At 44.1% G+C, this 26,226-nt stretch overlaps 1 protein-coding gene across 2 annotated transcripts in view; it reads right to left on the bottom strand.

Annotated features, from left to right (window-relative positions):
* Nucleotides 1-15,520: 15,520 nt before the first annotated feature.
* The window catches only part of SERPINI1 (serpin family I member 1), a 44,795-nt gene continuing 34,089 nt past the window's right edge, over nucleotides 15,521-26,226 (bottom strand). The window contains exons 6-9 of one of the 2 annotated variants that reach the window (XM_066325702.1): nucleotides 23,796-23,893; nucleotides 18,815-18,901; nucleotides 17,524-17,613; nucleotides 15,521-16,264 (exon numbers count right to left, since the gene is read on the bottom strand). In XM_066325702.1, coding sequence (XP_066181799.1) covers nucleotides 16,188-16,264; nucleotides 17,524-17,613; nucleotides 18,815-18,901; nucleotides 23,796-23,893 — 352 coding nt within the window. In that variant the 3' untranslated portion in view covers nucleotides 15,521-16,187. The remainder of the gene's footprint in view (nucleotides 16,265-17,523; nucleotides 17,614-18,814; nucleotides 18,902-23,795; nucleotides 23,894-26,226) is intronic. The other variant, XM_066325703.1, reaches the window with a different exon arrangement.

Raw genomic sequence — 26,226 nt, 5'->3', positions numbered from 1 at the left:
AGACATGTCTGGCTGCTGCATAAAATCCTCGCATCTTGCACAGGGCTATTTGTCTACAGGCAGAGCTTATCTTCCCATCTCTGCCCCTGCACAGGGAGCGACTTCCAGGGCCTCTGGAGAGGGGGAACCTGCCGGGATCCAGGCCGAGGTGGGATGGATTCAGTGTCTCCAGGGAAACGCTGTCACCTCGCAACGCGGGCACGTTAAGGAGCTATTGTTACCAATCTCTTAAGCACATCAAACAAATTCCTGGGCTGATCGAGCTGGTATCAGTGAACTGTCTTTCCACAAGGTGCCTAAAGATGGGTCGGGTGATAGGTGTAGCAGGATACGTGATCATCCAGCAGGATCTCTGTTCTTGCCCGCTGCGGCGGCTTCGCTTTCACCGACTGCTCTCACGGTTTTGCCCACTCCAAGTTGGTGTTTTCGTTGCCTGAAAGATCTCCTGCTTCATTAAAGGCTTGTTAAATGCCTTGTTAGTGTCTCTATTGGATGGAAAGAAAATCCTTAAAGAGGCTCACATGTTATGAAATGTTCAGGGAAGTTCTTTACGAGCGCCTCTTTTTGGGCGTTCTTGCCCCATGGAAACGTGCTCTGCCATTTTAGGAGAATCTTCCAGGCTTCCTTCTTCCAGTTTGCAGCTGAGAATGAAAACAAGAGATTCTTCTCTTGGTGGCAACCAACAGGTCAGGTTTGTGTCCGGTTTTTTACATTATATTTTTCTCAAAACATTAAAGCTGCAGGTTCTGAGAATCGGCCCAGTGAATTATTGCCATCAAAACGCGTTTGGGTTTTGTTTGTTCACCCAGACAAGGTGCAGGTGCTGGCAGGGTTCCAGGGTGGGGTTGCAGCAGCCCAGTGTGGTTGTGGGCACTGGTCGGTCCCTGCTGAAGTTCACAGATGACTTTTAAACTCCAATAGGAGTGATGCAACCAGGTTTTAGGCAGAGCTGTAAATCTGCCCTATTGATCTGCGACTCCCACACCACAGGCACAGCTCCTTCCTCACTCGAGCTCCTGGGCTCTGTACTGACAAAAGAGGGGATAAATAGATTAAAATCAATGTGGGAAAAATACACTATCCCTTCTGCCCGGGGATATTCAATTGGAAATGCCATATAGTCAAAACCTCTGTGGTTTAGACTTCTACCTTTCAGCTTCTTCACAGAAAAATTATTCCTTATCCTCCTTTTCCTTCGCATTTCTCTTTTTGGCCATAACAAAGGCTGATCATTACAAGGCCTTTCTGTACAGAGAGGTCTGTGCTTTCCCCAAAGGTTGCTGAAGGCTTCAAAACCTTCTCTTAGAAAATTCTCCTGGCAAGTTTCACCGTGCCACTAAAAGCAGAGGGGAATAATGGTAATTAGAGAATCTCAGCTCCATTCTGTGGTTCCAAATGTTGAACTGACAGATCGTTATGTGAAATTTAACAAAGTAGTCATTCCACACAGGTTTCATTAAAACTTTATGTGCTAAGAACTGAGTTTATTACGGGGTGGGCGAGGATGGGGTATTAAGAGATTCATCAGGTCACTTGAGCGAATCATTCCTCTGTCTGCTAAGAATAAAGAAATTAATATCTAAATCAAACAAGATTGTAATTTGGGGCCCTTCTACTTGCCATTTTTCCTCTGTCTATAAAATGAAAGGTATTGGGCCCCATCACAGACTAATGGGTTTCAGATCTTTTATGGCAAATGCATTCCTCATAAAGCCCATGAAAAATTATCTCTGTGCTATTTCAGAGGAACGACATATTTTACGTGGTGTCGGCCTTTCCATTATAAACACTATTTTTCAGATCTTTACAACCTGCCCGTAAAAATGTGCTTCTGACAAGAAATTCAGCAGTGTGTCCCAGCTCTGCAAGAAAGAAATAGTTTTTCCCACTTCATCTAATTTTGACCAGCAATTTCGTCTTTGAATTGGGTAACTAGGGAGTGGGCATCTGTCTCAAATGATGTCTCACATAATTTTTTGTCCCACTGGATTTTTCCCTGCATGTCCATGAAATATGTAGGAAGTGGGCAGAATCCAGCTCATCCTGAGGTCTGCTTAACGACAGAAACTATCCCAATTATTCTCACTGCTGAAGGCCACCAGAGACCTCACTGTTCTGGGCACAACAGAAAGTCAGGAAAACAGAGACTTTGTGCTTTAATTGAACAGAGCAGACAGACAAAGAGGAGGAAGAAAGGAAATTACATTATCCCTCCTCCTTTTATACAGAAATAACTGAGATGCTCAGACCATGAAATCCTGGCACTGTGGCAGCAGAAATTCTGTTCCTGTGCCCAGGGTCAGCATTCACACAGGATTCCCAGCCACTGACTTCGCTAAGACCAGACTGGATGAACAGTCTGGCTTTAAATCTGGGTTTACTGGCTGAGTTCCTGAGCTGACATTTTGTTAATCATCGTTAAAGAATATTTAAAAGACATTTCTATATTATAACATTTTTTTTTCTGATTCAGGGATAAATCAGGTTGTTGATATAATTATAAATTCCTTACGTAAAATCCTATTTTTGGTGTTAACTTGATACATATTGGTGTTGTCAAACCATCATCAGGCCAATGGCACCAGTAAAATCACACTTAAACATGTAACAACACTTCAGCACCAGCAGAAAGTTAACTTTTATTGACCTTACCTGGTCTGAACATATCCAGGAATCCAGGGTGTTCATGGATGAGTCAGTTAGAAAGAGAGAATTTCTTGGGATATTTCAGAGGTCTGATGTGCACGGCCCTAGAAAAGGAGCAGAGTTTTGATGCACAAATGCTCATCTGTGCCTGGGCAGATAAGCAGGCTAACACTCACTCAGACTATCTGGTTATTTTGCTGAGTTACCCAGGCAACACATTTCTTTTTGTCCTGCCCATTCAGGATTCCAGGAAAGCATTTGATTCCCACTGGTAAGGCTTGGAGAACATTCCCAGGGAAAAGCCAAGGACAACAGAATAAAGCCTTGAGCAGGAGGAGAGCAGAGCTAGTGAAACATTTCATCGGGGTCACCAGACAAAAAGGAATCAACAACTGGCTGCATAAATAATTGAAGTGAAAACTATATATGTCTGCTTTTCTAAGGTGTTACAAACCCATGGATTCCAGGAGGGTTGGAGGGGCTGTAACCAAGCAACAAGGGCTGAAATTTGGTTCTCTCTTCTGGAAAAACAATGGGCTTGCAAGTCATAATGCCAATGTCAGGCACTGAAGAGGGAGCCTTTCCCTGATTTAACAGTCCTTGGATGAAGCTATAAGAAAAGATGTTTATGGAATGAAGAAAGCGTTTTTATTTGGTTTAGGAGAGGCCTATTCCAGTATCAAATCTCTCTTTTCTAACAAAATGAAGCTCAACAATTTCTGGGTGAATTAAACTTTTTCTGTCACTGAGGAAACACAGCGAAGAAGTAACATTTCAAGATTTTCTTTCTCAAAACTTTCTTTTCAAAAGAAATAATGGACATAACTCACTGTCTCTTCATTTGCCTGTAGGAAAAACATAATTGTATCCCCAGTGGAGCTGGTTGCACACAGCACTCCTGATGGCTGATTTCTCCCTTTAATTACCTCACTGAAATGATATTTTCCCTTTTACCTCAAAACATGGCTTTTATACCGCATGAAGTGATTGCATCCCTAACCCAGGGATGCACATGAGATCCTGATGAACCTTAAAGCCACAGAATTCAGCTGGAGCAGAACCAAACCCCAAAAGGCACCTGCCAGATCTCCCCAGGGAGAACGAAACCTTCCCACAGGTCATGGTTTGGAGCTCCCTGAAGCTCAGTGACAAACTGCCACCCATTTTAATGAGCTCCCTGTCACCCTCCACTTCCCCAGCTGCTGTTCCTGTCTGATCCTCCACCCTGAAAACGTCTCCTCGGAAGCTGCCAGAACAAACAAATCAGGGATTTTGATGGAGCCACCCAGAGATGAGACCTCCAGTGTGAGGTCAGCCTCATTTCCTCCATCCACCTCTTTGTTATGGAGCTCATGTTTCACCTTCCCACGAGTTAATTGCGAATAATTCCTGATGGAGTACGAGATTCATTAAGTACTTCCTAATTTATCAAACATAAGTCTCATCAGGTAATTTTAATCATATGAAAATCGTTCTAAATTCATTTTGATAGACAATTTCCTGTTGCAGCCCAGTAAACCTCCTTTTCCCCTGTGTGGTTGGAAGCAGCATCTCTGGTTTTTCTCCTCTCTAACTTCCATCACTGCAGATACCATTACACTTCCATCATCTTCTTGTACTTATTTGAAACTGCTGCCAGCTGCTAAAGACTTATGTTTCCTTTTTTTGTTTAGAATTGATTACCTGAAATATATTGAAAAAAAAAATTTGGTTTATTTCATCCATCAAACCCCTGCCTTCCTGAAAATCTGATCTTGCAAATGCGGGAATAGTTGGGAGTCACCAGAGCACTTCTTTATTAAAGTGGTTTTTCCAGGTTGTCAAATGTGAGATATTTGAGACAAATAGACATAATCTCTTTAAGTATGGGATGGAAAAATAATTGTATTGCTGGGCCAAGGTGGTAAAAAGAACCCAGCTCTACACAGGCTTAGAAAGGAGGGAAAGGACAGGAAAACATGGGAAAACAATGCAGCTGAATGACAAACATAACTCAGTCGTTTAAAATTCAGAGCTGCCTGTCCCCATTCCAATCAAAGAAGGAACTGAGAACACTGAACGTGTATTTACAGGCAGAACTTGTTCCTGACATCTCCCATTTTTTTATCCCTATTCTTTCCCCGGGTCTCATTGCCAAAAAAAATTAGGTTCAAATGAATGCCTTGTTATTCACTGTCTGCAAGGATAATAAAGATGTTCTCTAGCTGAGAGCAGCAAGCAAGGCCTCCTGTGATCACGGGGGAAAGAGGAGAGGAGCATTATGAGAAGAATCAACTGTTTTTATTAAAGGTGTTGTGTTCCATGCAGCTTTTGTCAGGAAATCCAAATAATTTGCTCCCACTTGCTTTCATTTTGAGCAAATGGCAGCCTTGTGTTACATAAAAAAAGAATGAACTTCTTTCCAGTGCTTCTTTTATGGGCAGGAGACAGACACGCTGTAGCTGTCCACAATCCCTGCATTTAGAGTTAGGAGTTGGCACGGCCTGCCAAAAGAAATTAAATGGAATGAAAATGTGTTCCTGCTCAAAGTCAGAGACTGCAGCTGCTGTATCACATCCTTGTGTCCTGAGGGCTACACCACGTTCTCCTCCCAGCAGTGCTGGGGGAACTGAGCCATTCCTGGGATGATTTTCCACCTCTTTGTCCCACAGCTGAGGAGTTGTACCTGCCAAGCAGGGGATTTCTCAGCTACAAGCATTTCCAATCCACAAGGCACAGCTGTAAAAGTCTGTTTGAAATCAGGTCTACTGACTTCAGTGGAGAAGGGATTCTGGACTCTGATACGTTCAGAAGCCAAGAGGACCTTACAGCATCTCCACCTGAGTGATTTACCTCGCCCTTCCTCTCCCCAGTGCTGCCTTCCCACACCAGTTCTGGCACTGCAGGACCCCAGAGCTGCTGCTGGGGCTTCCCAGAGCCTGGTTTATAATCCCTGAGCAGGGCAGGGCTCCGTCCATCTGCATCAGGTTTTCCTGCCCCAGGTTGGGTTTCAGTCAGGGCCCAGTGAAGGCAAACCAGGCGCTGGAAGTGGAGGGACTTCATCCAGTGCCTCACTCTGCTTTAGCTCTTTTCAGCCCCAGATCCCCTCTGTGGACAAATCTCCGTTTTCCAGAGGTTATTCCCCACCTCAGGTTCCTGCTTTAACAGAGCTGAGGTGATAGGAGAAGCAGCTTTTCTTTAAGGGAAAATAAAAAGGATTAAACCCTGTACACGTCACGTCCATCCTGATCTTTGGACTTCAAAGGGGCTCCAAGCCCACTGCCGCCCTGGAGGGGCTGTGAGGGTGCTGTTAAACTATTTTATGTCACAATATTCCCCAGTGCCAGGTCACTGAACCAGTCTCAGCCATTAACCAAACCATCTTTCAGCTGCTTCCCTTTGCTGCCAGCTCCAGGCTGTATTCCCAGTCGGGAAATCAGAATTTTCTTTTTGCCTCGCACTGGGGGAAGAGGAAAGCCCTGTTCTCATTTATTAAATGACTCAGTGACCAGGTGTTCTCTTCTTGATGGAGGCACTTTAATATTTCTGCTGCTACCTGTGCTTTAAAGTCTCCTTTCAGACCTGGTATTTTTTTCGCAGTTGAGTTGTGAAAGATCAGCAGCCGAGCTTCAGTCGTGTTCCTCCTCATTTTTCATGCTGCCTTCACTGTTTCGGAGAGCTGCTGAATGCAAAATGAAGCTGCAAGAGCCTGTTTGCTCTACAGCCAGCAAGGCATGAAGCCCTTTTCTTCCTCCAGCTGTGGAGTAGAGCCAGAGCATTGCTAACAGAGTCGCTGGGGATGTGACTCAAGGGGTGACATTTCGTACTCCGCCGTGCGACACCAGATGATGAATGCTCACAGCAAAACACGGGGCTGGTTTAAATAAACAAAATTAAATACATTTCTGTGATTATAGGAGTCGTGTTACATCTCTGTGGGAGCATCAGCTGCTGCTCCCAAGTGCTGCAGATTTGTCAGCTCGTTTTGAAACGCTCTGGTTGTTCACTGGATTTTCCTGACGCGTAAATCCGCTGGCACTTTGGCACAAGCAGGACAGGGGGGATTTGGTCAGGAGGGGATTTGGTCAGAGGAATTTGGCCAGAGGATGATTTGGTCAGGGGATGATTTGGCCAGAGGGTGATTTGGCCAGAGGGTGGTTTGGCCAGCAGGATGATTTTTCCAGCAGGTTTGGACAGGGGGCCCTGTTCTGCACATCAGCCTCAATCTTGTTTTACAGTCAGCAATTTACAGCATCATATTGTTCCCATTTTCAGCATTAGAGAGACACCGTGGCAGTGTACCAGGGCAGGGACCTTAGCCCAGAGCCAAACCAGTGGGGATCCTCCCATCTCTGGATCCTCCCATCCCTGGCTTCTCCCTTCCCTGTGTTCTCCCACCCCTGGGTTCTCCCTTCCCTGTGTTCTCCCATCCCTGTGTTCTCCCATCCCTGTGTTCTCCCATCCCTGTGTTCTCCCATCCCTGGGTTTTCTCATCCCTGGGTTCTCCCATCCCTGGTTTCTCCCTTTCCTGTGTTCTCCCATCCCTGGGTTTTCTCATCCCTGGGTTCTCCCATCCCTGGTTTCTCCCTTTCCTGTGTTCTCCCATCCCTGGGTTCTCCCACCCCTGGTTTCTCCCATCCCTGTGTTCTCCTATCCCTGGATCCTCCCACCCCTGGATCCTCCCATCCCTGTGTTCTCCCATCCCTGGATCCTCCCATCCCTGTGTTCTCCCATCCCTGGGCTCTCCCCCAGGGCACCAGGCCAGCTGTCCCTGCTGGCCACTGACCCTCAGGGTGACCCTGTCTGCTCCACGCTGTTTGCTGAGGAATGGGTCCCTTGGGATGAGGCCAAAGGGGCAGAGCAGAGCCTGGCACAGCCCCAGCTGCAGCCTGGAGTCAAACCCACATCCCCATCCCCTTCCCTCTGCAGTGCCCTGCCAGGGGAAGGAGAGGCAGGCAGGCAAAGCCCTGCCCTGGACCAAATCCCAGCCAGGGGTTGCAGGGGCAGCAGGGAGGACAGGAGGAGAACCATCCTCACAGCAGAGGCTAGGCCAGCACCTCCCTTCAGCTCTGGAGAAAGAGCATTTCCCTTTGCCCCACTGAGGCCAAATTTTAACAGCAAGGCGCTGGTTGAGTTCTGAGATTGACACCAGGAATAAATCCTGATTTTATCTGCTCTGCCAGCTGTGTTGGGCAGGGATGAGCCTGAGCTGCTGTGCCTGGGCAGGTTCAGATAGTGTTACAGCAGCTGAAGTCACCACTGCCGTGACACACAAAAGCACCAGGCTGTCACAGATAGCCCGTGGTTTATCAGATGGTGTCTTCAGATGTCTGTGCTGACTGTGAACACACTTGCAAAATTAATACTCCCCAAGCTCTAGTAAAAAAAAAAAAGGCTTTGTACAGAAACCCTAAAAAATAAGGCAGGCTTTGCAGCACTGAGGGAGATAGAAATGTAAAACAACCTTTCCACTTGAAAACCTTTCTCTGTGGAGTAGTCAGGATGCATTTCCTGGGAAAAGAGCAGAGACTTTGATCAGCCTTGCTGCCGAATGCTGTTCAGATTATCATGCTTGCCATGAAGGGTGGAAAACAGGCTGCCAGCTGGTTAATGGCCCTTCTGAAAAATAGCCTTCTCTGTTGCTTTTTGGATGTCACTTGTCATGGAACTATCAAAATATAATCTCTGCACTCTTGTCATCCATAGGAGGAAGCATATTTTAAGCAAGTGTTATCAAGGCTAGGAGAGCCTGAATTAACTCGTGCTCAGGACACTTATTGCACTGCCAATAAATCCACTAGGAAGTGGTTCTGTCTAGAAAAGAGGAAGCAATACCAGAGCAATTCTGTCGATTCTATCAGGAGAGCTCTGCCAGCTCCTCCTTAGGGGGTTGTGGCTCCTCTTCAGGTCCCTGGGTGTCACCAGAGGCTGGGGAGCTTTGCCACTGCCCCTGGGGTTAAACACTGAAATCCCTTCACCTCCCCAGGGCCCTCTGCCTCCCTCTGCCTCCTCCTATTAACCTGGTGGGTTCCCTGTGCCCTGGGTGCAGGCAGAGGAATTTGCTGCCATCAGTTTCAAGAGGCCAGAATTCATCATTTAACTCAGGGCACTGAAAGAGAGGAACCCAGCCAAGTGACTGAGAAAGGGAAGGAGGAAAGAATCTTTTTATTCCCTTACAGGCATCCTGCACCAAGGAAAAGTTCCCCAGCTTCTAAAGCAAGAGGCTCAGAGTGGCTTCATTAGTTTGTACTGCATGATCTCACTGTTTCATGCAGTAATAGCTTAGGTTTGGGTTATTTTCTATAGCAAAATAATAACAGGATTTGTGGTGCCCATAATACATCCCCATTCAATGGGTGCATGTGTACACAGACAAAATGCAATTTTCTAAATTCTACATCTTGCATGTGTACAGTCTTCACCTTTTTTTTTTTTTTTTTCTATAGAAACACTGTGATTAGAAGCCAATTTCATATTTTCAGGTGAGTGTTCTAAAGTATTTCTTGCGAATTGGGAAAAATGGAGCACATTGAGCAAAATTTTTCTAGTCACAAAAAATCTCAGGTGTGCCAGTTCCCAGCCAGTTCTTTGAACTCAAACTTCAGGGCAGAGCCTGAGAGAAACCTGCACAGGGTCCAGAACTGACTGAAAGTAGTGGCACTTTTTTTTGTGAGGGACCACCAGGGGATTTGGAACAGGCTGCAGATGACAATGTAGCTTTTTCTGAGGATGCTCTTTGCTCTGAGTCCTTTGGACACTACAAGATTGTCTGCTGGATTGAAGCATTTAAGGTTATGGAAGCAGACATTCCCTGATTTCTGCTCACTGCATCTCTCCCTGAGGATGACGTGCCTGGATGTGCTCACCAGAGCTGCTGACATCTCTGCCTTTCTGTGAGGCTGACACATGGCTGTTCTACTCACGGCTCCAAACTCTTTGTCCCACGTGTGTTAAAGTTCTAAACCTCAGTAATTAAGAGATCACCTCCTCAGAACACTTTTATCTATAAGTATATGCACGCTTTAAATGTGGAATGACACTGGAAAATAAATGGGTTAAAATCACTCCAGTCAGCCTGGTCATCTTGCTCCCCATGGAACGCAACAGTGAAAAATTGGGATGAGTTCTGATCAAAAAATCTGAAGTGAGCTTATAAACTGGAGCACACTGTCTCTGATTTTCCTTTTGTACAGACCAAGGAGAGAATTGTGTGGAGGAGAAATCGATGGAGACAAATGTAAACCAGGCAGCAGCAGCAGAACTGGCCTCTTTTACCTCTCTGGATTTTGCTGAGGGCTTTAATAGAATCACAGAATCACAGAATGGTCTGGGTTGGAAGAGACCTCGAAGCTCAGCTCATCCTGCCAAAAGCAGCTCAGCTGATGAAGACATTCCTTGGTTTGGAGTTGGCAGGAGAGCTTTACACGGTCCTGCTCCTGGAAAATGACAGACTGTCACTACACACTGCTGATTCCAAGCTGCAGCCTGACCCAAGCTGAACATTTCCCAGCAGAGCCAAAGAATTTTGAGACCAGTATTTGTCTTGTAATAAACTTCAGAAATGTTTTTATTCCTGTGTCAGGCTGTGCTGGCTCTTTGGCTGTTGCCTTTAGAAGTGTGCATTTACAAAATACACTGACAAGGACAAAAGCCCCAGATAAACAGACTTTTTGTGCCACACTGATGGTGACCAGTGAGATCTGAGTGTGATCCTTACAGCTCTCAGGGCAAGAGGGGTTTCCTGATATCTTTCATTTCTTATCGTGTTTTAATAGATTTCATTCATCCTGCTCAGGGAAAATGAGCACCCAGTTACTACCTGCAAGGATTCCAGGCCGGGTTTAAAACAAAAAAACAAATGTGACTTTTAACAAATACTTGTAAATAGAGTAAAAAACTATGACTGGCTTCAAACTCTTTTGGTAGCATTTGAATACTTGAAGGAATGGTCGAAGCTCATCTTTTCCCATGGGCAATTCCAAATCCTCAATGAAAACATTAAAAACACAATTTAGACACAATCCAGATTTCCTCAGTATCTTTTTCCTCCCTCTCTTAAAAGCATTTCTACACAAACACAGAATCATTTTTTTTTCTGTAGGAATTTTACCTCGGTTTGTCCAAAAAGATCACTCTTCCACAGGGAGGATGTGTGTTTATGAGAGACAGTAAAACAACTTGTTATCAGTAAAGCCTGGGTCATATCTGAGCCATCATTCCTCTTGTGATTCAGTGTGGCCGAAAAGATAAAAACCCAGGCAATGGGCTCAGCTCCTGAGCTGCAAGAACAATTCCAATTCTTGCCTCAGCCAGCTCCTAGCAGACCTAGAATTTTCCAATCAATATCTGGATCTGGGCTGGTACATTTATCTTTTGCACCTTTCTCCATTTTCCTGCCTTTGGCAGTGCCGGGCTGAGCCCGATATCCTTCCTCCATCCTATCCTTCCTCAGCCTGGCCATGATCTGTAAACTGCAATTCCAGCTGCATTCCAGCCCCTATCTCTGCCCAGCTTTTCCTTCAGTTTGCCTGATGCCTACAGCAACTGGCCCATGACTTGGACTTCTAATTAATGCTGTAAAATGGAGAAAAAAAAATATCTTCCTGCGGATGCTGTATAAAAAGGATGTCACTTGAGAAGCTTTTGCGGAGGGGGCGGCACACACAGAGCCTTCATGAGTTTCAGAGTGTCCCCGGTGCCCACTGAGGATGGTTTGTCATGTGGAACTGTGTGTCCCAGCCCTGAGCCAGCCCAGCTGGAAGCCCGAGGAGCTGCTGGAGCAGTTCGCAGAGGTCCCGGCCAGCAGCCGGAGCATCCCGTCTGTCGGGACCCTTGGAACTGCAACCGCCTGATCCAACCCCCGGGAGCTCCGGACGGATTCCCGAGCTGAACGAAGGCTCAGATCCTCCCCGGCTGGGCCAGGAGAGGCCGAGCAGCTCCCCAGGAAAGTCAGCTCCTTGCTGGTTTTATCGGAGTGACCGAGGCGCTGCTTCCCTCCGCTTTGGTCCAGCTCATTCTAACCCACGTCCTCCTGTTTTCTTCCACTGCAGGGACAAGGGCAAAGAATGGCCAATAAAAGGGACACGAACAGCTCAAGAAGGAGCTTGTAAACACTTTTGGAGTTGGCCTTGTGGTGGTTTTAGGAAAATCCTGATAGTAACAGTGCAGCAGATGGGATGGGAAGGTTTGGGAAGGGAAGGTTTGGGAAGGTTTGGGAAGGTTTGGGAAGGTTTGGGAAGGTTTGGGAAGGGAAGGTTTGGGAAGGTTTGGGAAGGTTTGGGAAGGTTTGGGAAAGTTTGGGAAGGGAAGGGAAGGTTTGGGAAGGGAAGGTTTGGGAAGGTTTGGGAAGGTTTGGGAAGGTTTGGGAAGGTTTGGGAAGGGAAGGGAAGGGAAGGGAAGGGAAGGGAAGGGAAGGGAAGGGAAGGGAAGGGAAGGGAAGGGAAGGGAAGGGAAGGGAAGGGAAGGTTTGGGAAGGTTTGGGAAGGGAAGGTTTGGGAAGGTTTGGGAAGGGAAGGGAAGGTTTGGGAAGGGAAGGTTTGGGAAGGTTTGGGAAGGTTTGGGAAAATTTGGGAAGGTTTGGGAAGGGAAGATTTGGGAAGGTTTGGGAAGGTTTGGGAAGGTTTGGGAAGGTTTGGGAAGGGAAGGTTTGGGAAGGTTTGGGAAGGTTTGGGAAGGTTTGGGAAGGTTTGGGAAGGTTTGGGAAGGTTTGGGAAGGTTTGGGAAGGGAAGGGAAGGGAAGGGAAGGGAAGGGAAGGGAAGGGAAGGGAAGGGAAGGGAAGGGAAGGGAAGGGAAGGTTTGGGAAGGGAAGGTTTGGGAAGGTTTGGGAAGGTTTGGGAAGGTTTGGGAAGGGAAGGTTTGGGAAGGGAAGGTTTGGGAAGGGAAGGTTTGGGAAGGGAAGGTTTGGGAAGGGAAGGTTTGGGAAGGGAAGGGAAGGGAAGGGAAGGGAAGGGAAGAAATTGAAGAGGCAACCACAGGAGATCAGCAGAATAGGTGTCCAGCACATCAATGAGTCAATCCCAGTTATTTCTCTCCTGTAGAAAAGAAATTCTGTGTCCTGTTGCAGCGGTGGCTCTCTGAAGTCACCCCAGGACAGCTCTGGGGCTGTCCGTGGGCACAGGTTAAAGAACAGCCCACTCCTGCCATTTCAGCCCCCACCAGGCACACCAGGCATCATGCAGGACAAAAACTCCCCTGGGAGCAATGAGCTTCCTCCAGCAATCCCTTCCCAAGGATCACAGTGAGGTTTCCAACACAAAGCGGGTGTTCGGGGGTTTGTTCCCCCCACTTGTGATGATTATTCCCAGGAATTGGGGCTAACTCTGCTCCAAACTCAGCATCTCTCATTGACTGCGCTGAGATCTCCCTGTACTTGGGCTCTGCTCAGGATCTCCAGCTTTGCAACACCCCCACAGGATTCCTGTCAAAAGGAAAGTCCTTCCCAGCTCCTTAGGATAGAGTGACATCTTGTGGTTTCTTCTTTTGTCCACCACTGACAAATAAAAATTAGCCAAAAGAGCCCTGACTAAGTTTGGGGGTTGTTAGTCTCTGGTATGACACCAAGATCTTAATTCCTTGAGGAATCTCATGCCCTTGATTCCCAGACCCCGATACAGAAGTTCACTCTGCCAACATCAAGGCTTGTGGAAGAATGAAAATCCCGGCTTGGAACAGCAACAAACCCACTGTGACTCACACAACAGGACAAATTCTGGTTGAATAGAGACTCTCTGAACCCACTCAGGCGCTCAAGGTCACGTACAAGTGGGATCCTGGCAGTCAAATAAATCCATTTTCAGTAGCAGCACCACTGCTGAGGGGATTCTTGGGGAAAACATTTCCAAGGGTAGCTCTGGAAATGCTGAATTCCCTGGACTCCAGCATCCCCCCCTGGGCTCCAGGACATGAGCAAAGAGGAGAAGATGATCCCATCAGACAACAGCAACTGCAGCTCAGTGCCACCACGGGTCACTTCATCAGCACAGTTAGAGAAGTTTCAGTGATTTGTTTGCTGGTAGAGCTTCCAACACGAAACAGTTTTAAATTGAAGACTGCACGTCTCAACTCATAGATGAGCTACAACTGACAAATTCTACCTACCAAAAAAACCCAAAAAAGATGAAAAAAAAAAAAAAAAAAAGACAAAATGTTTTTTCTAGTTTTGTAGTGAAGAAGCAGTAGCATCTTTGAAAGGAACTTATACAAAATCTGGAGTAAAAACTTTCATATACCTATTAACTGGCAACAATCCCTAAGATATTATTACTACTGAAAACTGAGGAAGTGAATCAATTCATGTTGTTGTAAACCAGGTAATTCTCAATTTTCAAGTAACAAAAATGGTTATTTTGCATCTGTAAGGCCTGGGAGAGCAGCAAATGAAATCGTAAGTGTTTGCATTTCTGCTCCTGCTGGTTCTCCTATGTGCCCACTCAGGTAATTCGAGGAATTTGATGTGGAATCTGTGATTCTGCATTATTTCATTGTACTTTTGCTCAATCCAGCTGCAGGGGAGTTCTGTGCATCCGATACCCTCCACAAACACTTCTGCCTGGCTGCTGTCCTTCCAAAATTCAAAGCTTTAGCTCAAATCTCTTTTCAGCCCTTCCCTTAGTAAGGAATATTTTTGTTGCAAGGAACTGATACAAAGAAAAGAAAAAAATTGGTCAGGAGGAACATTTTTATGGACTGAAAATAAACATGACTGAAGGTTTCTCACGTCTTTCTAGTCAGAGCGAACACCACAAAAATTAGCCTGAAAAAAAAAATGTTTTAAAATGTTCAAAAGCTTAAAAAACCAGGTTCCCCTAAGATTAACCCCACAGGATACCCTCAGCCTTTGGGTCACTTTTACAGATGTGAGGGGATATCCACGGAACTATTTCAATGTGAAGGACCAGTCCTTGTGTAACCCACATCAAAGCTCATTTTACCTGCAGTGAGAGAGTTCTGGTCTTGGTAAAAACCAGCCCCTGCTCCTTCTGAGCAGCACTCCCTTTTCCCTCCCCAGCACAACACTTTTAGCCTACACAAAGCTAAAATTACCATTTTCATCTAAATCTGAATACAAAAGCTGTCTTACCAAGTCCAGACTATAGTACAGAAAGGTAATAAGGACCAGAAACACACTTCAGAACCCCCTTTGTGAAACAATCCAAGGAGGCAGGGCTGGAAGTGTGCTCAAAAGGCTTTTCTTGAAGGGATCATTCCCAGCCCATGTCCTGGTCTGACCTGCAGGAGCTGCACCAGCAGTAGAAAAAGAGTGAACAACGTGTCACATTTGGAAGTTCTCCTTTGCATGAATAACTTTGGGAGCGACATCTCTGCTGTTCTGAAGTGAGTGAATGCCAGCGAAGCCTGTGACTGCACTTCAGCCAAAATCCATTTGTTCCCACAGAATTCCAAAGAGAAAACTGCTATTGACTGAGAAAAAACCCCATTTATTATCCAAAGGTTTGTATTTATGATCTGTTTCAAAGGAGCTCCTCCCTCCTTTTCTCCTTTTCTCTCTCACCTTTTTAATAACCTCTGTTCTTTTTGTATTTTGCACAATGAGGGAGGAAATAATTATATGTGTCTCTGCTGACAATGGATACTGCTCTTCCTCTTCCAAATGGAAACAGCAACTAATTCCCCTGCTAATATTTACTTGTGTTACATGTCATTCTCCTCTCTGTCAGACTGTTCTCAAGAAAAAGTTAGGAAATGAAAAGGATGATATTGTTCCTTTAGATACTTATTTACGAATTGAACATTTTTAGACACTTAAATTGAGTTTGGGTGAGGTTTTTTGTTGGTTTTTTTTTTTTTTTTTTTGAGAAAGAACATTCTAGAGCCCTGAAATGAGAGACTGAAGAGTAGAACTGCTGTGGGGGAGAAAAAATATGTCCACACGAATGCCATTACTACTGAAGTCCTTTACTTGAGTCACACACAGAGCTTTCTACACTGACAGTCTCAGATATTCATGCTTTTATTGGCATCAACACTTAGGGGGTCAGTGGCAGAGTCACATGCAGGAGCATCCAGAAAAGCAGCACTTGAGAATCACGTGGGAGAGTTCACACAAAGTCTACCACAGTCAGAGAATCAAATCCACTCAGCTCTGTTCCTTTCTCTGGGATCAGGCAGTGCATCACAGGCTGTGATGTCCTGAAATCACAGTGTCCACATGTGCTTCTTCAGCTCTAGAAATGCCCACCAAGCTCTGCCAATTGCATTATTCAGAGCTGCACACGTTCTGCTCCTGTCTCATTGATCAAGTCACTCTTTGGACTGTAAAAAAATTACAAATAATGGATTTGCAGTTTTCTGCTTTACAACTCACTAGAACAAGAAACGATTGTTGACATGTACACAACTTTATTTTAAGGACACAGCAATCACAATGACAAAAACAGAACCATTACTTTAATACTGTAAGCTTTCCTCTGGGAACCGACTTGCACGCAGTTAGATCCGAAAGCGTTTTGAAACAGTATCTTGGGGGAAAACACAGCAAACCTTAAATATATTAACTTCAAACTTTATGTGCTTATCTCCTCCTTTTGGTAGCTGGTGGCAGTTAAAGCTTTTCAAAGTCGTGGCCACTTGAATTCATTGCCTCAGGGTGCATTACCCTTCCCATGAATAACACGGTACCTGCGGAGAAAAGCGGGGAAGGAGGAAGGGAGGGAAAGGTGTCAGAGCCAGAAGGAGAAGCTGAGGATTTAAGATGATGAATACCAACAATAACCTCCAGAGCAGGGCTGCGTGATTGTTCCAGGAACAAATGGCTCAGAACTCGGGACAGGAAATGGCTCAAGAGCCCTTTCTGAAGACAGAAACCAAACCCGAGCACTTGGGCTTGTCTGGAGGAGAAGGACAACCAAGAGGAGTTTTTCAAAAGGTTTCCAACCTCAGATTTCTGGATTAGTAACAAGCTTTGAGGCTTTAGCTACAGTTGTTGGTAACTCCTCTTTCTACAGACAATTTTAAGAACAATTTTAAGAACAGCCCCAAAGCGACCAAGTTCCACTCTGTCCTGATTTGAACTTTTCCTTTTGGGAAGATTTTTGGCTATTGAGTAGCAATAAAGGCCAGATCCCCTCTTCCAGGCATATTTTCTTTCTCATGTGTCCACAACAGTAAGAATATTCAATTTTATTATGGTTTATAAACCCCTAAGAGTTGGTATCCTGCCTTGCTGGCCTGGTGTCAGCTGGGATGGAGTTTATTTTATTCTCTTAGTGGCTCATCCAAGTGCTGTGCTGGAAGGAAACCCACCAGTGACTCCACCCAACCAGACTGACCATCACCAAATGGTTTAGTGAACACTGCTCCTGTGCTGGGAGCACAAACACAGACCCATAAACACTCTGGGGGGGAACAGCAATGTTTGATCACCCAGTCACATCCACATCATTGCAGCAAATTACAAATAGGAGCCTCAGGAATGACTTAATCCTTTGCCCCTTTTGCTGCTGAGTGCTGCTCTCATCCCTCACCTGCCACCGAGCCCTTGGAGAGCACAACAGCATTATTCCCAGCTGTAATGTCCCTCCATTATGCAAATCCTTTGGTACTGGGAACACATTTCACTGCTCTGACTGCAGCCAAGCTCTCAGGGAGTGCAGTGATTATGGATACTCAGGGCAGTAACACTCTCTTCTCACGACAGGAATGGGGAGGTTTTTCTTTTCTGTGAGCTTTTTTCAGAGTTATGTCAGATGTTGGTGTGGTTTTTTTGGAGAGAGATTTGGGGCCATGGAAAAGGTGACTCTTTCAATATTGGGTGTTTTAACACAAACTAAGGGAAATTCACAATACAAGCCCAGTCCATTGGTCAAAACATGCATTTTTCCTTTGACTGCTTGAGGATGTGCTGTGAACAACTCAAGAGAAGTCTGCCATAATCTCACCTGTTCTTCTATTTCTGACCAAAAAGAAGAAGGGATGGTCCACTATGACTTGGGGATAGAGCACTGCCATTCTGCTGATGGCAATCATTCCTAGAGGAAACAGAACACAGGCAACTTGTCAAACAGCTCTGCCCCTTCTCCTGCTCTTCAGCAGAGACCTTTGTGCAGCCACTGAAGTCCCACACTCAACACCAAAATAAACAGCAGGAAAATATTCCCTGGAAAGGAGAGAAACCTGCAGAGTAATTGCCTATTCTGGCTTGAAGAATGATTAACAATGCAGAGTGCTGCAATTTCCCAGGCTGAGGGAGCAGCATATAAATTTGAGGATCCAGAACCTTCAGAGGAGTTAGGAGTGCTGCTCTCTCACAGAGGGAAGTGCACTGCATTAACCAGCCCTGCTAACCTGCTTTACACAGTGCAGAGGGAAAGGGAACCTTTAATAACCAGGGAACATGCAAAAAATTCAATAGGCTGATCCTGCAGCTTTTGGCTGGTGCTTTTACATCATGCAGAGCTGAAGGTAAAAGTAACTGTGAACCAGGCAGGATTTGGCCCTTTGTTATTTTTATTTGGAGGTGCATGGATTTCTCCAGGATATTATTACGAATTCCAAGTGTTTCATTTACTTCTAAATTTTCACTCCACTGTTCATCAAGACTGGAGCATGTGCATAGAGAATTGGGCACAATTCAACACAGACCTGGCAAGTAATTCTTCCTTTCCTCAAAGACTGGCAAAGCAGAGGCAATTAGAAATCACCTAATGATACATATGGGCAAAAAATGGAACTTATTTTCATGTGCCAATCATGTAAAGCAAGCACCTGCCCCCAGCATTAACAGGGGACAGCTCTGCTTGTGCATTCAGCACTTCCCATCTTGTGTGTCTGGATGTGAGCTTGTTAAAATGCAGCTGCCACAACAACCCTCATCTCCTTCTAACTCTCCTGGATCAAATGCCCCTGACCATCTCAATTAGCAGGTGAAAAATGATGAATGCTCCTTTCCTCATGAAGGAAACAGAAATTGGAGTCTGGGCTTCTGCTGACAATCAGAAAGAAAATAAAGAAGGGTTTTTTCACAGGAGACTCCAAATTCTTTGTAAAACATGTTACAAAAATGCCAACACTTCTGATTTGCAGAATTCTCTCCTGCAAGCAGCACACTTGCTATGCTGTGTCTCCATGCTGCTATTCAGCTTTCCTGGCTGTACAGCAAATCAGTTGTAAAAAATTAATTAGCACAGAATACTCAGACATTTGATTTAATTCTGCTTTTCAGTCAGGTACCTGAGGCAGCAGCAGCTTCTGATCCTTCCTCATTAACTTCTAGAAATGCCTTGTGAAATGCCTTTGCAAGGTAAAGTTCCTTGTTATCTGCAGAGGAAAGGGGAACATATTTCAAGTGGCTCAACAATAAGATTGAAGCATTTAAAGAACCCTTCCCCAACACTGCCAAAATCCCATTATCATCCACCTTCTACACCAGGCAGGGAAGGAGAAGAGTTTTCTTGCATTGAAACACCTTCTGCCAATCCCTTTTAACAGCACCATTTACCTCACTCACATTTGTAGTGCTCTCCTACACCATGGATATTAAAATAGCTCAGGACTGCCCTGAGCTCAGTATAGCAGAGAAGGCAAAACCAGCCCTTGGAATCAAGATTTTAAATACAATTACTGGGAAAAAAAAAGATTATTACATTATAGGCTAATACTTAGACAGTAAAATAAATTCACTTCTGCACTAGGTACAACACAGACTTCCTCCAGGAAAATGAGGTCTATTCTTTATTCCTCTATTATATTTACAAGAAGCTGAAGATATTTATTGCAAGAACCACCACAGAGGTAGCTTTTTCCAATCTTGTTTGTTTCCCATCCTTCTTTGTCAGTATTTTAATTTCAGTCCCAGGCTGCTCCTGCTGAAGTCAGGGAATTTTCCCTGGTTTTTGTTGGGCGCTGAAGGATCAGCTCTATTGGAACACTCAGAGCCACGAGGAGGAAAGTCTTTCCCCAGCAGATCTCATTTGCTGCTCGGTACACTCAGCACTGAATTAAACCTCCCAGTTCAGCTGCTGCACTTCAGTCACACCAACAAAAGCCCCAAAACATCCCCTCAGGGACTGTGAGCAATAAAACACGGATGAGGCTGCTAAACCTGGTATCAGTCCAGACCTCAGCCCCAAGCCTTCAGCAGTGCTGTCCTGAAAGCTGGGATCGACTTCCCACCCTACTCCTTTAAAACATGGCACATGCAGCACTCACTTGCCTTTAACATTAAGCAAAAATCTTAAATCCAGATACATTTTAATGTTCAATCACAAGGCAACGCCCACTTATCCTAATCATGTATTTCAATTAATTCTTTATTACTGCAGCACTGAAGCCTGATCCTGTGCTCTGTAATATTCACAGAAATGTTCCACGCTTTCACTCTCAGTGCTTTATTTTGCACAGTTTGGTGATGCTTCTGGAACTCCAAGATGTATTTATTCCTGGTGAGAAATAACACCTCAGAAGATTGCTCTGCACCTGATGGGCTCAGAGCCCCTCATTCTGAGAGCACAAACACTGCTAACATTTGCCATCAGCTATAAAAGGTTGCCTACTTGTGAATGCTTTCAGGATCTGAGTATTAAACCCAGCATTTGAAGTTGACAGGAACACAAAAAATGCCCCTGCAGATGAGACCAGTACACCCAGTTAGCCCAGCCCACTGCAGCAGCTATGGAATTGTTGCTTCAGAAGAAGATCCAAAAAGCTTTGTAGATGAAAATTGCAGCACAACTTACAAGAGAAAAATATCCTCTCACACAGCATGTGCCTTATACTCTAACCCAAGTGTCTATACACAGAGTGCCTCTATTCAGGGCAGTATAGAGAGTTCTGATTGCTCTGGAGCAATTTTATTTTTTTTTCAGTCCTGCCAATCTCAAGGAACACCCAGCAAAGATCCCTGTGGTGAAGTTTTTCATGAGAGAAGCACTTTCTGTTTGTTTTCCATTTGTTGCCTTTCACTTCATTGGATATCTTTGTCCTCGGATGATGAAAAGAGCAATTCCACATCCCAAATTACCTTCTCTAGGTCCTTCTCTTTATATTGCCACTATCACATCCTTCTCATTCATCTCTCCCTGCAGTGCATGAATCTATTTTCCTAGGAAAAGCATAATGTTGTCCCTGAGAGTTGAGGCAGCCTTTCCAGGGGGCGATTGTCACATCCCTGGCTGCAGTGCCCCCATCTCACACCCATCTCCTCAGGGTTACCCCTCACAGCTTCCACAGGGGACAAGGAGGGCTCACCTGAGCACTCACCATCACTCCATTTCCCTCCAGGAGCTCCTCTGAACGTGCATTTCCATAAAACCAACCTGACTCACCTTGTGAAGATCTCAGGGAAGCCCCCTGGGGATTTGGTGCCAGAGTTTCAGCTTTGAGCAGGGCTGACCCATGGGGAGTGGGAGGGAGCTGGAGCTGCCCCCTAATGAACACGACTCTGCTGGCACCACACTCCATTTGTCACTACTCTCCATATGTCTGCAAACTCCCACTCAGCTGCCAACTGGCTGCTCTGCAAGTCTCATTTTTTTTTTTTTTTAAAAATACCATGTGGGTTTATTGGCTCTTCTTGCTTAGGCTGTCCCAGAAAAATGATATGGATGTCAGTCAAGACTTCCAAGAGTTATTTACTGCACTGATACTCTTCTAACTGCTTCAGATTGTGGAAGGAAGTCACTGAGATCCCTTCATTGCTCACTGTCACCCAGGTCACCTTGCATTGAAAGCTGCTGCTTTTAAGGCTCTATAAAACAGGCAGAAATATTATAATCATTTGAAGGAGTTTTAGTATTGAAATTGGTTCAGTGCTAAGTCTTGAGTGGTGTTAAAACACTCAAGCAGCAAATTTATGTGATATGATAAAATCACAATGATAACATCTGAAATAGCAAAAGTTGTTTCAAGATTATTTTGGACATCTGATGGAATCAGAAGCAAGTAAATACTGTCAGAGTCTTTTCTGCAAGTGAGAGTCAGAAAACAGGAGAGCTGACAGCCCAACAGGAATGTCCTCCTACTCACCTGTGGCAATTGTCAAAGAACTTAAATTTCTGCAAGGGAGTAACATTTGAAAAGTGCACCTGCATTAACACTTTCTCTTTGGTTGCTCAGAATCTAGACATTCCAGAAGGTCAAGCTGGCCCCATTTTTTCAGATTGAGGGGAAACAGCAAAAAAAAAAAAAAAAAAATCTGAATATTGAAAAATAATCCTGCAATTTGGTTTATGACGACTAAAGCCCTACAGAATTTTGCTGAGCTCACCAATGTGATGACAGGATTAGGGGCACTGCTGGAATTGCAGGAGACTTTCCCTGGCAGCAATGGCAGAGCCACAGGACAGGAGGAGGAGAGGATTTTTAAACGCAACCAAAATTCTCAAAAATCTCTTTAGATTTGATTTATAGCCTCCTAAATTAAGTGTCCAGTCAAAGATTGTTTTTTTTTTGTTGAAATGTCTGCACTTAAGGCCTCATGAAGTGCCAGATTTTTCAAAGGGCTGACCCTGAGATACACATAAACTTCCAACTTCCACTTTCCTGCTACTTGATGTCCCACTCAGGTGTCTGTGAAACTCATGTTTAAACAATTTGTCTTTGTGACTTATTTTCCCTTCATCCATCTATATTTTAAATTATGAAAATTAGAATCAAGGAAAGTATTCTGTATTTTAAATTACTTAAAACTTCATTTAGACAGCATCAACTGTGGGGTTTTCATTAAAGACATTACTTTAAAACTATTCTTTCATGCTTAATTTACAAATAACCTTTTCATGCCCAGGTGGAATGACCTCTTTTCAGTGAAAAGCAGGAAAGCTACAGTAAAACTCAAGAATTTTCTCTATACACTGCTCTACACTTAAATAAAAAGTAAATCTTTAAATGGCAGAGGAGTTAATTCAGTCATGCAGAACACAGTGTTTTGATTTTGTACAGCACAATTGTCAGAATAATAAAACTTTAAACAAATCATTAGTCACATGGATTAAGCCACAAGCACGTGATTCTTTCTGTCAACCTCTTGATAAATAGATGCCCCTGAAATATAAATGAATTTTACATGGAACTAAATAAAAGCCAGGTGCTGCCTTTGTGGTTCCCTGTGCATTTTCCATTCTCCTAGGAGCTTTTTCTCAAGTAAATAATTTCCTATAAATAGACCAGAATTTAGAGGGAAGCTGACTTTTCATTGAGCTGGCAGAGAAATTGAAGGTGTTTTTCTTCAAAAGAATGCTATTTCTTTGAAAAAGGGGGTTTTTCATTTATTTTAACTCTTTTCATATTAGCTCAAGCCAGCTTTTCACCCAGTTTCACTGGAAAAGCAAAAGTGGCAAACCAGTGGAATAAACTACATGATACACTATAAAGAACATTTCAAACTTAGCAAAAATGAAGGGATATGATCATCACAAATATTTCTCTGTGCATGTGGGAGGAAGGAAGTCCAACCACTGGCAATAAAGGCAAACTTAAGGCTCACAGGTGTGACTGTCCCAGGGTCAGACAATGAGGAACAAGGATTTCCCACCAGCTAAAGAACTACCTGGATGGCTGGGGAGTAACACATGGAGCTAAAAAACCCCCAAAATCATTCAGGTGGCAGTGTGCCACTTCAACACAGAGAAACTGGGGCTGCCCCATCTCTGGCAGTGCCCAAGGCCAAGGCTGGACAGGGCTTGGAACAACCTGGGATTGTGGAAGGTGTCCCTGCCCATGGAGGGGGTGGAAGGAGATGTTCTTCAAGGTCTCTACCAAGCCAGAATATTCTGTGACTCTGTGAACAGCTTTAGGAAGATGTAAAAGCATAAATGCCTCATTTCCACATGGATTTTTAAAGGTATTGGATATTTTAACTCCTGTTGAGTGCAGGTGGCGTTTGTGACTAAATTGCTTTTATGTCCCAACTCTTCCTTCCCGTGCTGCTTCCAGGTATCTGGGGAGAGGAATTAATTGTGCAGCAGCTTCATGCTCCTCATGCTGGGAACAAACAGCACTGGAGACACATTTTGATCCCCCTGGAGTGTGGATCCCATCTGCCACCCAGGCACTGCAGCCATGCACTGCTCCAGTGTGCATCTGCCTCTTACAGGGATCACACTTGGTCTCCATTTCCAATGAGACCCAGTTCTGAAACACTCCGAGTGAACTTTCCCCAGGTGAAAAATGTATTTCCTCATCTGCTTTGAGAGACAAGACAAGGAGTTCTTACCAGACATGGCAGTGAGGTCAGCACTGCTGCTGAACAGCTCTGTAATTCCCAGACCTCTCCAGACATCCTTCAGATCAATTTCCTGTTCTACTGAGAACCTGGAGAACGGCAGAGAAAATTACAAAAAGCCAGATGTAAGCACTACTTACTGTTATTAGAAGATTAAATTTTCTAGGTGAAAACACTAAGATAAATAATGCAAAGTAGGAGATCCGGGGCTGGTGACACCTTCCAAAAAACGCTTATAGACAAATGAGTTTACTCACAGCTGGATTTTTTTTTTTTCTAATACAGAAGCAATCAAAAATATGCTAATGGTATGTGCAGCCCCTGCCCATAAAACTGCAGTGCAAAATTATGCAGCAGCTAATGGAAATGCTTACTTTTTACACAAGAGGTTTTCTCTAAAACCTGAATTTAATTGTGCAGATACTAGAACAGAATAGCAAATGAGGCAAAGGACAGCAGAACTTCCCAGAGAGCTGCTGGCAAAGGAGGAGTAAGAAAGATACTCCACTTTTACTTTGATGGTATAAGAAAGACCAGCTATGAATATGAATATAAAGCATTCCTGATTCAGCTTCTAATGAGTGTGGTGGCACAACTGTAATCGGGTTTTGATTGTGAGTAAAGAGCAGGGAAAACAAATAGTTGTTAGTTTAAATGCACTGGCAAAAGCCCTGTTCTAGGCTGGAAGGACAAACTGAGATCTATCCTGAGGGCAAAATTTTGGGCAAAAGCTTGTTCCATTTACACACTGATTTTCAAACATTGTAAAAAGCTATGCCTGGTGTCAGTAAAACAACAAAAAAAGACCTTTATGAGTGGACAGCTGGAGAAACACAGAAATGTGGCAGGAAAATATTAGTAATGGCAGCCCCAAGCAGAAAATAGCAGATGTCTACAGCCAGACACAAAAGAGTGACTAAAACTGCTTGTGTGGGGTGAGTTCTGGGTGCCCTGGAGAATGAGCAGATGAATTATTAGTGATTTACAATTTGCTGGCAGTGGCTGGCTGGAACTATCCAACATAAAGCATGGGCTGTAGGAAGCTGTTCTGGTTTCTGAAGCCACAGCTCAGTCCTTGGTGAGGGGGGCAAAGAAGTGCTAGAACCAAATAGATTTGCTTCTGTGCAATCTGCTGTTTTTTTTAGGATTAAACTCCTCAAATCCATGGAAGAACAACATGTTCTTTTCAGGGGGAAGTCTGGCCCAGAGCTGTGGGCAGGGCACAGCTGATGAAGAGCTGAGATGTCCAACACCTTGGCAAGCACCAGCCTTGGCAGCTTGAAAAGGAATTATCTGGACATCAAACAGGACTGAATAAGAGTCAAGAGGATCTTCCTCACTTACACGAACCTGAAAAAAATCCAGTACATAATCTACTTTCATAATGGACTTATAAACACCACTAGAAGCCAAAAATCTGGGGTGGGATGGATATCATCCAGAATTATCATTATCCAGAGAAGAATTTTAGGACTTGAAATAGGATCTGGAGATAGCTCAGGACTGATAAATCATTGCTGGAATCATGTTCCTGCAGCCTGTCCAGACCAATTCCAGGGCATGAATGGAATAAAAACCACAGGAACAGATTCTTGTGATTTTATTGCCTTGGAAGTTCTCAAAAGAATCAGAAGAGACCAACAAAAATTCAAGGAATAAAGAAGCTTCTCAAGGTGCTCTGGCAGATTCTGCATCAGTTACTGTGGTAACGAGTCTACAAGTTACTCATTCAATCAAATTTCCCTGACCTTTAGGCTCCAACACTAAAACCAGTTTTACTGTCAAAACACACTTGTAAAACATGTCCAGATCTACTTTAGAGACTTTGGTAAAAATCCTAAAAAAGGTGAATTGAGACTTGGTTCCCAATGCCAGAGTCAGTCCAGTCCAGTCCAGAGGTCTTCTCTGTGCACATTAAAGAAGTCCACAGAAAATAAATCAAGAAATATTTCCTTCTATATTATATTTACATCAAAACATTTTGAAAACCACTGTACCTGCTTTACAGAGAATGCAAATGAATGTTAAAATGGATTTTATAAAAATTTCAGTGCTGTTTCCCTTTTTTTTTTTTTTTTTTTTTCACCCCAATACTAAGTGCATCAATCTTTCAACATGATTTATGTAGGAGCCAGCAGTGCCAAATTCCTAAGAAATATCAGGATAAGAATGTAGCAGGTAAAGTCTGCATAGGAAGTAAACTTTGAGGTTAAAAAAAGAAGAAAAATAACTGCAAAAAAGCAACTCTTAGGTAAAAAAGAAGAAAAATAAATGCAGAAAAGCATCTTTTAGGTAAAAAAATAGCAAAAAAGCATCTTTTAGGTAAAAAAAACCCAACTGCATAAAAGCATCTTTTAGGTAAAAAATAAGAAAAATAACTGCAGAAAAGCATCTTTTAGGTAAAAAATAAGAAAAATAACTG

Source organism: Sylvia atricapilla, chromosome 10 (genome assembly GCF_009819655.1).
Source record: "Sylvia atricapilla isolate bSylAtr1 chromosome 10, bSylAtr1.pri, whole genome shotgun sequence".
NCBI classification, from domain to species: Eukaryota; Metazoa; Chordata; class Aves; order Passeriformes; family Sylviidae; genus Sylvia; species Sylvia atricapilla.
The sequence above is the reverse complement of the archived record's forward strand: the minus strand, read 5'-3'. Positions and strand labels throughout refer to the sequence as shown.